Raw genomic sequence first — 14,471 nt, forward strand, 5'->3', positions numbered from 1 at the left:
TACACTTAAGTACACTTAAGTACATAACGCAGTCCAGTCTAGGAGACTCTATGCTGCGCTCACTTGGTGTTACTCGATATATGTTGACTGTGGGTTGGCTGTGGCGGCGGCTTGGAGGGGTCATATTTAAATGCTTGCTTATTCCAGTGATTATCTAAGCGATTTTTGAAAGAATTCATTGATACGGCCTCGGCAACCTCAGCTGGGAGATCATTCCATATGGGTACTGTTCGGTAATAAAAAGTGTTCCGCTGCACTCCATAAACACCGTCCACAGGGCGATGTAGGTAGAGTTGTCTTGAATGACGACGACTAGGTCTGCCCAGGGGTTTGAAGGATGCTGGGAGTAACTCCTTTTTGTATTGATTGAAGTGTTTCCACAGTTCTATCATGTCCCCTCTACAGCGTCTGTATTTCAATGTTGGCATGTCCAGGAGTTTAAGTCGTTCTGGGTAGTCGAGGTGCTGGAGACCATCCACTTGTTGGGTAGCTCTTTTTTGGACTTGTTCAATTTTGTCTGCCAAACTCTTATATCTCGGTGACCACTGACCATACTGCTTGTGCATACTCCAGGTGGCTTCGGACAAAAGCTGGGTAGAGGAGTTTGAACATATCTGGACTGTCATGTAGCACACTACTGTGATTAGGTGCTCCATCCTAGCCTTGTCCCTGTACCCTATTCTCACTGCTAGAATATCCTCGCTTGCCTCGCTGTTACCCACATCTAGTTCCTCAAAAGTTAAGCCCGAGTTACGTTTTATAAATAAACCTACTCCCCCACCTTTCCTTGGGTTTTTACTCCTTCCCTTGGCTCTAAAATTGTAGTCCCCTGACCTGACTTCTAGTCTTTCCCTCAGCTGGGTCTCGGTGACCCCCACCACATGCAAGTCCCACTCCCTCAATTCCTTAGTCATGTCCTCTAACTTCCCTACTCCCCATCCCCTAACATTTAGGCATCCCAGATGCCTCCCATGCTCCCTTGCCTCCCTCCCCTTCTGTCCCTGCCCTACACCGCTATGGTTTTTGTTCCCCTTAGGCTTGCCCTTACCCCTACCTAGGTCTAGTTTACCTGCCGGAGACCCTCCACTGCACCCTCCAGCAAGTTGCTGAATCTGTCCACCATTTACCACGCAAGGGCATACTCATCACAGAACATGTCCTAAAAATATATACCTATATAGTGCACTGGCCATAGCTAACAAAAAGAACTACCCTAATCAGGTTTCAATGATGTATATTTACACAAGAAATGTCTCCCTACCACCGATATGCGTTGACAGGGATGATCATGGGGACAAGGCAGTCGTGTGGGATCAAGACACCAAGAGGGTGATCATGAATCCACATGAACAAAGGGGTATACAAAAGACACTGGGAATTTCTCCCTCTCTACCATGGATAGGTGTTCACTGAGTTGATCATGGGGGTAAGACATTCTTGGGGTTAAGATACCAAGGGGTGATCATCATCCACACAACCAAAGGAATATTTACATACTCTAACAACACACAACAAGAGGGGCATCAGCTCTCGTCAGTAGGGAACCTGGGTGGATGAGAGGTGGAGTCGGTGTCAATGTAACTCTGACAAGTAACATTAATATATTGTATTGAGATAACACACTAACGAGCTTTGTCCTTAGGAGCTAACTTCACTGCGACATCCATCTGGGGCTCCCTAAGGTGGCCTCGCAGAATGGCCTGACCGTGCGGCAAAATTTTTTATCATGTTATCGATTTCACCCACGAGTGTTCTTTTTTCCTGGCATTGTTATATATTGTTGGTTTTGGAAGAGATTATTTTGCCTTATGAAAGAAAAGAATATCAAGAAATGCAAATAAATAGTAAAGTTTACCGACTCTGAAGAAAACAATTTCTAGGGACGACAGTCGCGCTCACAGGCTGCCTGCTGAGAGGCAACTAAACCACGGGCAATTATCACTTCAAATCCAACGGCACGAGAGAGTTGACAATTAGTTTATTTTATAGGTCTTGCTTAGATCTTTGACGCACACAAAGAGTGACGTGATTCTGAAAGATACTTTATTTTTTGGCAAATTTTTTAAAGCTTTTGACGCGATTCGAGTCAAAAGCTGGTGTAGACGATTCCGTTTTGCCGCGAATCGTGTCGTGGTGCGTGAAAGGGTTAAACATTTGTTCCAGAATTCTTGGATGTGGCATTTAATTTCTTCCCTTCCGTTTATGTTTTCAAATAATAGTTCACTAAGAATATTCTCTGTATGGATGGCTAAATAAATCACATTTGTTTCTGGTTTCTTGATAAAAACTGCACTATAATAATAAATGTTGTGGGTCTTCTATTTCAGCCCTGCATTCCTTACAAGCTGTGTCACCATTATGGAAACTGTTTCTATCATTGAGGGCAACCATGTTGGCTCCACACCTGAAAAATGTCACTGATGACGGCTGGTTATCGCAACACTTGTCTTCCTGAATCTCTGTCTTACAAGTTCTGTACAGGGCAGCGCTACTTTTATTTAGAAGTTCTTCTCTCCAGTTCTTGGAGTCCCATTCCTTCACTATAGATTATATTTTTCTTTACTTAATATTTTCATATTTAATTTACTAGGACCTGCTTCTCTTGACGTTTGACATAATTCTTGCACCCACTTATCATTTTAAAATTTATTGCCATTTCCAGCAGCGAGCCTTCCTTGTTTAGCTAATAATTTATAAATGTCATTTTTTATTTTCCAGTTCTATCTTTCATGGCAGTACTTCCGCCCGTCGTTGAAGGTTAAGCCGTCATCTGCATAAAAAAGTGTGCCTGTATAAAAGTTCTCATCCCTGAACCCAATCTGTCTCGTTAAGTTTCTCAGTTATTGAATATGTAATCAGTTTGAACGGTGTCGTTGATACTGTCCATCCTTGCTTTATGCCGCTGGTTATTTCCACTTCTTCCTGAGCTTCATCTCCTCGTTTAATACTGGTTTTATCCTGTGAGTATACTTGGACAGTAATATCTGTAATTCCTGGATGTATATGAAAGTTCGTCATAGTTCCAATAAGTTTTTCTCTTTTAATAAAATCATATGCTTTGCTAAAATCTCTTGCTGTAACTATGAGTGGTTTTCTCTGCTTAAAGCTGCTCAGCACACAGTATTTCAGTACAAGTAGGTTATCTTCAGTTCTGCTTCCAGCTGTGAATCTTTTCATTCTTTCTTCTCTTCCTTTCCTCTATCTCTTGTTTTATTTCTTCTGTTATCCACAATGGTTCTCTCACCTCTTGGTCCTTCTCTGTGTTTATTTTCACGGCTCTTAACATGTTTTGCTCAATTGGCTTCTTCATTTCCTCTCCCATTACAGTGATGTTTGATGTGTTTATATCTGTGTCTGCATTCCCTCTGGAAACGTTTGTTTGGTGTCTTCGGCTAATTTGATAAATTCTTTAGTACCACGTGTTTAAATTTTGTCGTGTTTATATTAAGTTTAGTTCTTAAGGTTACAGTAATTAGGTTATGGTCGGATAGGTCCAAAATGTCTTTGTCACCATCAGTGCTGACACCCTTGACGGGGGCACTGCTGGCCACACAGTAGTCAATTACACTTTTTCTGCCTCTTGCTGTCCATGTATACGCTCCCTCACATTCTGTCATGGCATTTAGCATTGTTAAATCATAACTATTCATCCACTCCAAAATAATGTCACCATTTTTATCTAATGGTTGTTCTCCCAGAAAACCCACATGCCCATTCAGATCTCCCAACCTTATCAATTGTTTTGTTTTCTTCCACCGTCAACTCCTCTTCTGTAAGTTTCTTTACTGCTCTGTTTCTCTCGTCGTCATTTACCGACATACAGAATAATATTAGCTCCATGGTTTGTCCCAACATACCAGCAGTCACGTGCATGAAGTCCGGGTGTTTCACAGGTTTTTGTCTGTTTCCTTCATACAGAATCATTAATCCTCCCCCTTTTCTGTCATTTAGCTCCCCAAAACTGTCCACCTTGTTTAATCCTTGTGTCAATACATATTGATCAGACTTCTGTGACACACACTATATCCAAATCATTTTCTATTATACTCTCCACCTCTACTAATTTAGATTTACTAATCCCTTGTATATTAATCAGCTGTATATTGTATTTACTAATTATGTTTTCTCTTTTTGATTAAATGTGCCATTTGTGTTTTCCTCTTTTCCCTATTCAAGCTGCACACTGCTTTCCTCCCATGAGTTTGCCGTCCCTGATGTGCCATTTGTGTTTTCCTCTTTTCCCTATTCAAGCTGCACACTGCTTTCCTGTCATGAGTTTGCCGTCCCTGATGTGCCATTTGTGTTTTCCTCTTTTCCCTATTCAAGCTGCACACTGCTTTCCTCTCATGAGTTTGCTGTCCCTGATGTGCCATTTGTGTTTTCCTCTTTTCCCTATTCAAGCTGCACACTGCTTTCCTCTCATGAGTTTGCCGTCCCTGATGTGCCATTTGTGTTTTCCTCTTCCCTATTCAAGCTGCACACTGCTTTCCTCCCATGAGTTTGCCGTCCCTGATGTGCCATTTGTGTTTTCCTCTTTTCCCTATTCAAGCTGCACACTGCTTTCCTCTCATGAGTTTGCCGTCCCTGATGTGCCAGCCCAGCTCTCCACTATTTCTCTTTTCAAGTAACTTTTCATACAAAATCTTAGGTTCCCTCCTTTCTTTCTGAGTCATGTCCTTCACCACTGCTACTTTCTTGGTCCATTCTTTTCTTGTGTGTTTGAGATTTCTTGCATTCTTTAACACTTTCCATTTCACGTCCTCATCTTCCATCACCAGCAGGGTCGGCCTGTTGGCGGCCCTGTCTCTCTGCCCAGCCTGATCACCTGTTTAATTAATGGTTTCTTCCACCTTCATTTCCTCAAATGCCTCACAACACTTTCTCTCATCCACTTCTTTATTTGCTTGATCTGTTTCTCCCTCACTTTCTTCCAAATTGTATATTGTTAAATTATTCCTCCTTTTTCTTTCTCTAGTCTGTCAGGCCATCAAGCCCCTCAACACCACCACCACCACCACCACCACCACCAGCGTCATGGAGGCTGCAGGGAGGGGCAGCAGGATGGCAGGACGGAGACAGGTGGTGAAGAACATGAACACTGGCGGCAGCCCTGAGGAGTGTCCAGTGTGCCTGACAGGCTATGATGGCACCGTGCAGCGGCCGCGCAACCTGCCCTGTGGCCACACTGTCTGCACGCTGTGCATAGACCAGCTGGAGGAGCAGGGCCGTGTTGCCTGCCCAGAGTGCCGCGTCAACCATGCTGTGCCCGAGGGAGGGAAGTTCCCTGTCAGCTATGCTGTTGAGGCCTTTATGATGAGAGACGCTGAGGTGGCAGCAGCAGCAGCAGCCTTGCCGCCACCCAGTGCCGGGGAAGGAGCAGCAGCAGCAGCAGCAGCAGCAGCAGCCTCGCCGCCACCCAGCACCGGGGAAGCAGCAGCCTCGCCACCACCCAGTGCCGGGGAAGGAGCACCATCAGGGGCGGCTGGCAAGAAGGAGGCGGCGGGTCTCTCCAAGAAAATGCGTTCCTTCCTGCAGGAACAGGAGGCCACAGTTGTGGCCGCCATCACCGCCTGCCGGGAGGCTCAGTCGCAGCTGGACCAGTACCAGACGACCCTGGCAGGCTGGGGCAAGCGGCAGCAGCAGCTGGAGGACAGGCTCGTGGGACTGGTGGACCAGAGCAGGAGTGCCAGGGAGCTCCTGCAGCAGGAAGAGTCCCGTGTGGCGGCCAAGGAGGAGGAGCTGAAGAAGGAGGAGCAGGGGCTGCAGGCCGTGCTGGAGACGTTGCGCACCCTTGCAACAGAACAAGAAGTGGGCGCGGCGGTGACTGAAATGGTTCGTTGCACTGGCGAGGCAGAGCAGGCGGTGGAGGAGTGCCGAGAAGGTTTTCCTGATGCCAGCACCGTCACCACCGCCAGGAAGGTGAACGTGGCATCTAGTGCAGCCCTGGAGGCTGTCCAGGCAGCTCTGGAAACACTTGCTACAGAGGAGCCCCGACACCCCTCGGGGCAGACAGTTGTTACTGTTGTGCACGGGGCAGCGCGGCCCCTCCTACGTTGGCACCAGGTTGCATGGAGTAGTGAGCAAGGCGGAGGCGGGAGAGTATGTGAAGGGCGGGGACTATGAGAGTAACAATGGTGGAGGGTCATCCGTCCTGCTGCCTGGCCTCAATGAGGGTGAGTACCGAAAGTCAGGCCGGGCGGGGGATGTGTGTGGGCTGGAGTGGACTGACCGTACCCGGGGTGAGTGTGGTAACTTTGGCATCCACACCAGAGACTGTAAGGATGGTGGTGAGGCATCTCATGTCTTCGGTGAGGTGGTGGACGGACTGCACGTGGTGGCCGAGGCAGCCCAACACAGGGACATTAAGGAGGTGACTGTGGCGGACTGTGGCGTGGTGCTGTGAGGGTAATGACCACCACCACCACCACAGCAAGGTTATGGAGGTGACTGTGGCGGACTGTGGCGTGGTGCTGTGAGGGTAATGACCACCACCACCACCACAGCAAGGTTATGGAGGTGACTGTGGCGGACTGTGGCGTGGTGCTGTGAGGGTAATGGCCACCACCACCACCACCACCACCACCACAGCAAGGTTATGGAGGTGACTGTGGTGTGGTGTTGTGAGGGTAATGGCCACCACCACCACCACCACCACCACCACAGCAAGGTTATGGAGGTGACTGTGGTGTGGTGTTGTGAGGGTAATGGCCACCACCACCACCACCACCACCACCACAGCAAGGTTATGGAGGTGACTGTGGCGTGGTGTTGTGAGGGTAATGGCCACCACCACCACCACCACCACAGCAAGGTTATGGAGGTGACTGTGGTGTGGTGTTGTGAGGGTAATGGCCACCACCACCACCACCACCACAGCAAGGTTATGGAGGTGACTGTGGTGTGGTGTTGTGAGGGTAATGGCCACCACCACCACCACAGCAAGGTTATGGAGGTGACTGTGGTGGTTCTTTATTTTTTGTAACATCCAGGGTGATGATTTGTGCATTACATAAACACTTGATAATATAATCTCTTATTTCTTGCTGCATTCCTGTAACATCCAGGGTGATGATTTGTGCATTACATAAACACTTGATAATATAATCTCTTATTTCCTGCTGCATTCCTGTAACATCCAGGGTGATATTTTGTGCATTACATAAACACTTGATAATATAATCTCTTATTTCCTGCTGCATTCCTGTAACATCCAGGGTGATATTTTGTGCATTACATAAACACTTGATAATATAATCTCTTATTTCTTGCTGCATTCCTGTAACATCCAGGGTGATATTTTGTGCATTACATAAACACTTGATAATATAATCTCTTATTTCTTGCTGCATTCCTGTAACATCCAGGGTGATATTTTGTGCATTACATAAACACTTGATAATATAATCTCTTATTTCTTGCTGCATTCCTGTAACATCCAGGGTGATATTTTGTGCATTACATAAACACTTGATAATATAATCTCTTATTTCTTGCTGCATTCCTGTAACATCCAGGGTGATGATTTGTGCATTACATAAACACTTGATAATATAATCTCTTATTTCTTGCTGCATTCCTGTAACATCCAGGGTGATATTTTGTGCATTACATAAACACTTGATAATATAATCTCTTATTTCTTGCTGCATTCCTGTAACATCCAGGGTGATATTTTGTGCATTACATAAACACTTGATAATATAATCTCTTATTTCTTGCTGCATTCCTGTAACATCCAGGGTGATATTTTGTGCATTACATAAACACTTGATAATATAATCTCTTATTTCTCGATGCATTCCTGTAACATCCGTATTATGTGCATTACATGAACACTTGATATAATCTCTTATTTTTCACTGCATTCTTGTAACATCCGGGGCGATACTCTGCATGATGTTTTGTGCATTACATAAATACTGGATGTAATGTGATAGTTTCTTGGGGCATCCTTGTAACATGTTTTGTGCATTACATAAATACTGGATGTAATGTGATAGTTTCTTGGGGCATCCTTGTAACATGTTTTGTGCATTACATAAATACTGGATGTAATGTGATAGTTTCTTGGGACATCCTTGTAACATGTTTTGTGCATTGCATAAATACTGGATGTAATGTGTTAGTTTCTTGGGGCATCCTTGTAACATGTTTTGTGCATTACATAAATACTGGATGTAATGTGATAGTTTCTTGGGGCATCCTTGTAACATGTTTTGTGCATTGCATAAATACTGGATGTAATGTGTTAGTTTCTTGGGGCATCCTTGTAACATGTTTTGTGCATTACATAAATACTGGATGTAATGTGATAGTTTCTTGGGACATCCTTGTAACATGTTTTGTGCATTGCATAAATACTGGATGTAATGTGATAGTTTCTTGGGGCATCCTTGTAACATGTTTTGTGCATTACATAAATACTGGATGTAATGTGATAGTTTCTTGGGGCATCCTTGTAACATGTTTTGTGCATTACATAAATACTGGATGTAATGTGATAGTTTCTTGGGGCATCCTTGTAACATGTTTTGTGCATTACATAAATACTGGATGTAATGTGTTAGTTTCTTGGGGCATCCTTGTAACATGTTTTGTGCATTACATAAATATACTTGATACAAAGTCTTGCCGTGTCCTTGCTCAGTACAACACGGACTGCAGCGTTTCTGGCACCTCACGGCCAACACCTGGTCAACTGCTGCGCCAACACCTGCACCACCGCCCTGCTGTTTGCTTGTTCCCGTTGTTTCCGTGGTTCTTGTGCTTTGTCTTCATACTGTGTGAGTTCTAAGCAACGTTCTTGTGATGTAATACACTCCAGACTAGACTCTAGACCCCCCAAAATCTGCCAAAATTATGGGCCTGGTGTGTGTGTGTGTGTGTGTGTGTGTGTGTGTGTGTGTGTGTGTGTGTGTGTGTGTGTGTGTGTGTAATTACCCAACACTGATTCCTCTCCCCTCCCCCAGGATGTCCCCGGCCTCCCTTGGTTCCCCTGGGCTGGGTGTACGTGTGTCCCGGGACCCTGACAACTGGGACTCCAAGCGCTACGCCTGATGGGGTGCGCCACCCCGCCATCACCCTGGACCCCGCCACGGGGTGCCTTACCATGGGGGCCACCACGCAGGAGGGGAGGTGAGGCGGGGGGAAGGGGGGTTGAGGCAAGAGGAAAGGAAAGGGACATGTAGGAGGAAAAGGAAGGATAGATAGGAGGGAAAGGACGAAGGAGATTGGAGAGAAGGAAAGGGAAGGGAAGGGAGAGACAGGAGGGAAAGGAAGAAGGAGATTGGAGAGAAGGAAAGCGAAGGGAAGGAGAGACAGGAGGGAAAGGACGAAGGAGATTGGAGAGAAGGAAAGGGAAGGGAAGGGAGAGACAGGAGGGAAAGGAAGGAGATTGGAGAGAAGGAAAGGGAAGGGAAGGGAGAGACAGGAGGGAAAGGAAGAAGGAGATTGGAGAGAAGGAAAGGGAAGGGAAGGGAGAGACAGGAGGGAAAGGAAGAAGTAGATTGGAGAGAAGGAAAGGGAAGGGGGAGAGACAGAAGGAAAGGAAGGGATAGACAGGGATGAGTTGGGCAGGGAGGGAGGTAAGGAGGAGGGAAGGGAAGGGATGGACAGGAGGGAAAGGAAGGGAGAAACAGGAGGGAAAGGAAGAAGTAGATTGGAGGGAAGGGAAGGGAGAGGCAGGGAGGGGGAGGGGGAGGGGGAGGAAGAAAAGGAGAGTGTCAAGTAATACGTAGTGAGTCTGCCTGGCTTGGGAACATAGGAGGGAGAGTGACGCTTTAAATCTTTCCCAGGTATGAGCATAAGGGAGGTTAAGGAAGGCGGTGATGGGGGAGGGAGAAGGGAAGGGAGATAGTAAAGTGGCTAGGGAGTGGCACACAGAGGAGGGAGAGAGAGTGAACCTTTCAAACTTTCCCGGGCATGAATATAAGGGAGGAGATGATGGTGGAGAGAGAAGGGAAGGAACATTGTAGAGCAACAGTGAATATGCTGAGGCAGGGAATGGCACACAGAGGAGGGGGAGAGTGACCCTTTGTCCTTGTTACAGGTGTGAGTTTTTTACAGTAAAGGAAGGAAGTGACGAGGCGCAGGGCCAGGCCGGGGTGGTGGCCGGTGGAGGTGCGGGCCGTGAGTGCCAGGGTGCCACGCTGGAGGCGCCAGGTGGTGAGGGGGAGGGGGAGGAGAGGGGGAGAGGGAGTGAAGGGAAAGATGCAAAAGGTTGGTGAGAATATGTGAAAAGGCAGTGGCTGAAAAGGAAGAGGAAAGGAGAATGAATAAGGAAGAGGATAGGAAAGGAGATTTACATTTACATAGATTTACATAGAAAATCAGACCACACAGACCCCATGGTCCAGACTTGGTGGTCTGTCCTTAAACCTAAGTGATTTTACATTAATCAGAAGACTCCAAAACGTTGCATTTCTACTCTAGTTGATATTAAGTTGAAGGAAGTGACGGTCGAGCTTATTTTTGAAGGAGTCAATCGTGTTACACTGGACCACTGATGATGGGAGCTTATTCCATTCTCGCACTACAACGTTGGTGAAGAAAAATTTGGTGCAGTCTGAATTTACTTGTCTACATCTGAGTTTTACGCCATTGTTCCTCGTGCGCAAAGTGTCATCGATCACAAACAATGTTGATCTGTCTACATTCGTGAAACCATTAAGTATTTTAAAACATTCGATCAGTTTTCCTCGGAGGCGACGTTTCTCAAGAGAGAACATGTTAAGGGTAGAAAGCCTCTCTTCGTAGGATTTGTTGCGCAAGGAAGGGATAATTTTCGTTGCCCGACGCTGAACACCTTCTAATTTAGCAATATCCTTTGCATGGTGGGGAGACCAAAACTGTACCGCATATTCCAAGTGGGGTCTGACTAAACTGTTGTAGAGCGGGAGTATTACATCTTTATTCTTAAATAAAAAGTTTCTTTTAATGAAGCCCAACATTCTGTTCGCTTTATTTGCTGCATCGATGCATTGCTGTGAGAATTTGAGGTTTGACGCGATTTTGACCCCCAAGTCCTTGACGCATTGAACGCTTTTGAGTTTAACGCCGCGCATTTCGTAATCAAACTATTTATTACTCGTTCCAACTTGAAGGACATGGCACTTGACTACGTTAAAGGGCATCTCCCATCTATCCGACTGCTGAAATTTTGTGCAAATCCTCTTGGAGGCTTTGCCTGTCTTCGACAGTGAGAACCGAGTTACCAATCTTTGTGTCGTCTGCAAATTTACTAATGCGGTTATTGAGTCCAACATCCACGTCGTTGATGTAAATAATGAAGAGCACTGGGCCAAGAACCGAGCCCTGAGGGACGCCACTAGTGACAGGCGCCCACTCTGAGTTAAATCCGTCAATCACTACTCTTTGTTGTCTGTTGCTCAACCAATTCGAGATCCATTGGTTTACCTGACCGTCAATACCTATTTGTTTTAATTTGTAAAGTAATTTATGATGCGGGACTTTATCAAACGCTTTCTGGAAATCAAGATAGACTACGTCCAGTGATTTGGTTACGTCATAAACAGTGAAGAGGTCGTTATAAAGGTTAATAGATTTGATAGGCAGGATCTTTTGTTTCGAAGCCATGTTGTGAGTCCCCAATTAATGAGTGGCTTTCAAGGTAACTCACAATTTTGTCTCTAATTATGCCCTCAAGTAGCTTACCTACAACCGAAGTTAGACTAATGGGCCTGTAATTACCTGGTACTTTTTTGTCTCCTTTCTTAAAAATCGGTGTCACGTTAGCCTTTTTCCAATCTGAAGGGACAATGCCTTGTCGCAAGGACATATTGAATACGGTTGTGAGGGAGGAGAGTATTTCGCTCTTTGTTTCTTTCAGCAGAGTTGGATATACTTTATCAGGTCCAGGACTTTTATTTGTTTTAAGTGATTTGAGGGCTTTAAGGACTTCATCGGGTTTTATTTCAAAGTTAGACAATGCATGCTCGGGATTTACATTAGTACTGGTGTTGGTGGTGGTGGTGGGAGGACTGTTATTATTAAACACCGAGGAAAAGTAATTATTTAATAGGTTTGCAACGTGTTGGCTGTCAGTCACTAGTGCACCGTCGCTGTTTATTAAAGGTCCAATTCCACTTCTGATCGCCTTTCTGTTGTTTATGTAACTGAAGAAGGATTTCGGATTATTTTTACAGTTGGCTGCAATATTTTCTTCATATCTACGCTTTGCCTGATGCACTAATCTTTTTACTCGTCGCCTTGCATCATTGTAAAGTCTAATGTTTTCGGGCGTTTTGGTCTTTCTTTAACCTGTAAGACAATTTTCTCCTTGACTGAGTGTTTAATTTCGCTATTAAACCAAGGTGGACTTTATTAGTGTTAATTCGCTTCGCACAAGGGGACAAATGTGTCCTGCTGAGTGAGTAAGTGATTTTTAAAGTTTAGCCAGGCGTCCTCTGCATTGCCGTCATCTGATAGTTGCATATCTATTAGTTTTCGTCGGATTTCTACGAAGTTGGCTCTTTTGAAATTGGGCACCTTAACTTTATTTTCAGTCACCGATGTTTGAGCTCTAATGTCAACGCACTAGTTTATGATCGCAGGAACCGAGGTGTTCTCCTACCGTGACATTACTGACTAGGTTATCTTGGGTCGCTATAACAAGGTCAAGTATGTTATTTTGTCGAGTTGGTTCAGAAACCATTTGGCTTAGATACTTTTCCTCTAGAAATTGATCATTCTATGGGACTCACCTTCTGTACCGACAGTGTCGCCCAGTCGATATGGGGAGGTTAAAGTCTCCTAGTATCAGTGAGTCGCTGTTATTAAGTGACTGCCTTAAGACGCTGTACATTTCAAGATCGCCATCAAGTGATTGCCCCGGAGGCCTGTAAGTGACAGATATATTTAAATTGACTTTTGCAATGTTTACTCGCACGCACAAATGTTCAACGTTACTGTTTCTTGGTGTTTTGTCAGTAGGTTGCAAGTAGCTTTTGACAAAAGGGCGACACCACATCATCTAAGGTTTAGACGATAATGGTTGAAGACTCTGTAGCCATCTATGTGATATTCGGAACTTAAATCAATATTAGTGGTGTCGATAAATGTTTCGGTTATAGCAATTACGTCAAAGTTTTCTGTCAGAGCAAGACATCGCAGTTCATCAAATTTGTTTCTTACGCTACGCGCATTGAAACTAAGGACTCTTAGGTTATCTTGAAGCTTGGTAATAGAGGTACTGGAGGGTTCAATGTTACGAGTCTGTTGCGGTGTGAGGTGTCTATTTACACGGGCGGGATGGAAGGACGTGGCTGAGAGTCGTTTTTGTTGTTCGGCGTTACGTACGGCGTTGTTGAGGAGCCTTCCAAATCTGGCTGCCCGATGATGGGGACAGGTGTATGCCGTCCCTTTGGAAAAGTCTACTCTGGCCGTAGAAATTGTTCCAGGCGTTAAAGAATTCGACGTCAAGCTCTCCGCAGAGAGTCTGCAGGCGGTTGTTGAGGCTGAAGGCCTTACTGTAGAAGTCGCCCTCATCCCACGTCCGTGGTAGAATTCCTGAAATCAAAATATTAGGGGATTTAGTCTTATACTGCTGGATGAGCCTACGGTACTTGTCCAGCAGTTCCTCAGACCGGGTCGTGGTGACGTCGTTTGTACCTGTGTGGAGAACAAAGAGTGAGTCATTAGAGGCCTCAGCGGAGACCTCGTCCAGGGCAGCTGTGATGTCGTCAACACCAGCTCCAGGATAACAGTAGTTACGCCTACGACGGGGGACTCTGCCACAGAATTCAACCACCTGATGGCGAATCATAGAGTCACCGACCAAGAAGGTGCTCTGTTCCTCGTCCTCCTCCTCCAGTATGGCAAATCTGTTGTAGCAATGAGTAGGATAAATGGCTCTAGGGGCGGGTCTGGCTCCTCCTCTCACGGGGGTGAAGCATTCAGCGTCAGCTCTACCGGTTCCCTGTGACGTGCCTTCTTCGGAAGGTGGCTGGGCATCGAGTGCAGGTGAGGAGGGTGATGAGGCGTCAATTGCAGGAGGGGCGACGATGTTGGCCTGGATAAACTCCTGCAAGGTATCAACAGTACTTGTTAGTTCGGTGATCTTCTTCTCGCCAGCCGTCAGCCTTTCGTCCTGTTGAAGGAGTCTCGTTTCCATCTGCTGAGTCAACAGGCAGATCTTGCAGACGGTCGATCGTCCTGAGAAGAAATGACCAGAGAAGTTTCCTGTGCAAGTCGAACATTTCTTTAGCGCCATCTTGGTAAGGAGGAGGTATCTTATATATATATTTGCTTTGCTTTTTCTTTTTCGTAGGGCAGAGGGACGCGTGCGTGAATAAGAGAGAATAAGTGAGAGAGAGAGAGAGAGAGAGAGAGAGAGAGAGAGAGAGAGAGAGAGAGAGAGATGGGAAGGCGTAGGAGGGAGATAGGGATGGAGGGAGGAAGAGGGCGAAGGAAAGGGGGGGAGAGAGAGAGGGTGGGAACGAGATAGGGAGTGA

General features: G+C 45.8%; 2 protein-coding genes across 12 annotated transcripts in view; both read left to right on the plus strand.

Annotated features, from left to right (window-relative positions):
• Positions 1-8,559, plus strand: part of LOC127009799 (uncharacterized) — a 109,125-nt gene extending 100,566 nt beyond the window's left edge. For 3 of the 11 annotated variants that reach the window (XR_007762362.1, XR_007762365.1, XR_007762359.1), the window contains exons 4-5: positions 6,593-6,667; positions 6,944-8,559. The gene's annotated coding sequence lies outside the window, so the exon portion shown is untranslated. Of the gene's footprint in view, positions 1-6,592; positions 6,743-6,811 lie in introns of all 11 variants that reach the window. The other 8 variants (XR_007762364.1, XR_007762358.1, XR_007762360.1 and 5 more) reach the window with 4 other exon arrangements.
• LOC127009804 (uncharacterized) overlaps positions 1-14,471 on the plus strand; it is a 165,967-nt gene that overhangs the window by 79,732 nt on the left and 71,764 nt on the right. The window contains exon 2 of the mRNA XM_050883165.1: positions 4,976-5,328. Coding sequence (XP_050739122.1) covers positions 5,035-5,328 — 294 coding nt within the window. The 5' untranslated portion in view covers positions 4,976-5,034. The remainder of the gene's footprint in view (positions 1-4,975; positions 5,329-14,471) is intronic.

This window comes from Eriocheir sinensis, chromosome 42 (genome assembly GCF_024679095.1).
Source record: "Eriocheir sinensis breed Jianghai 21 chromosome 42, ASM2467909v1, whole genome shotgun sequence".
Classification (NCBI taxonomy): Eukaryota; Metazoa; Arthropoda; class Malacostraca; order Decapoda; family Varunidae; genus Eriocheir; species Eriocheir sinensis.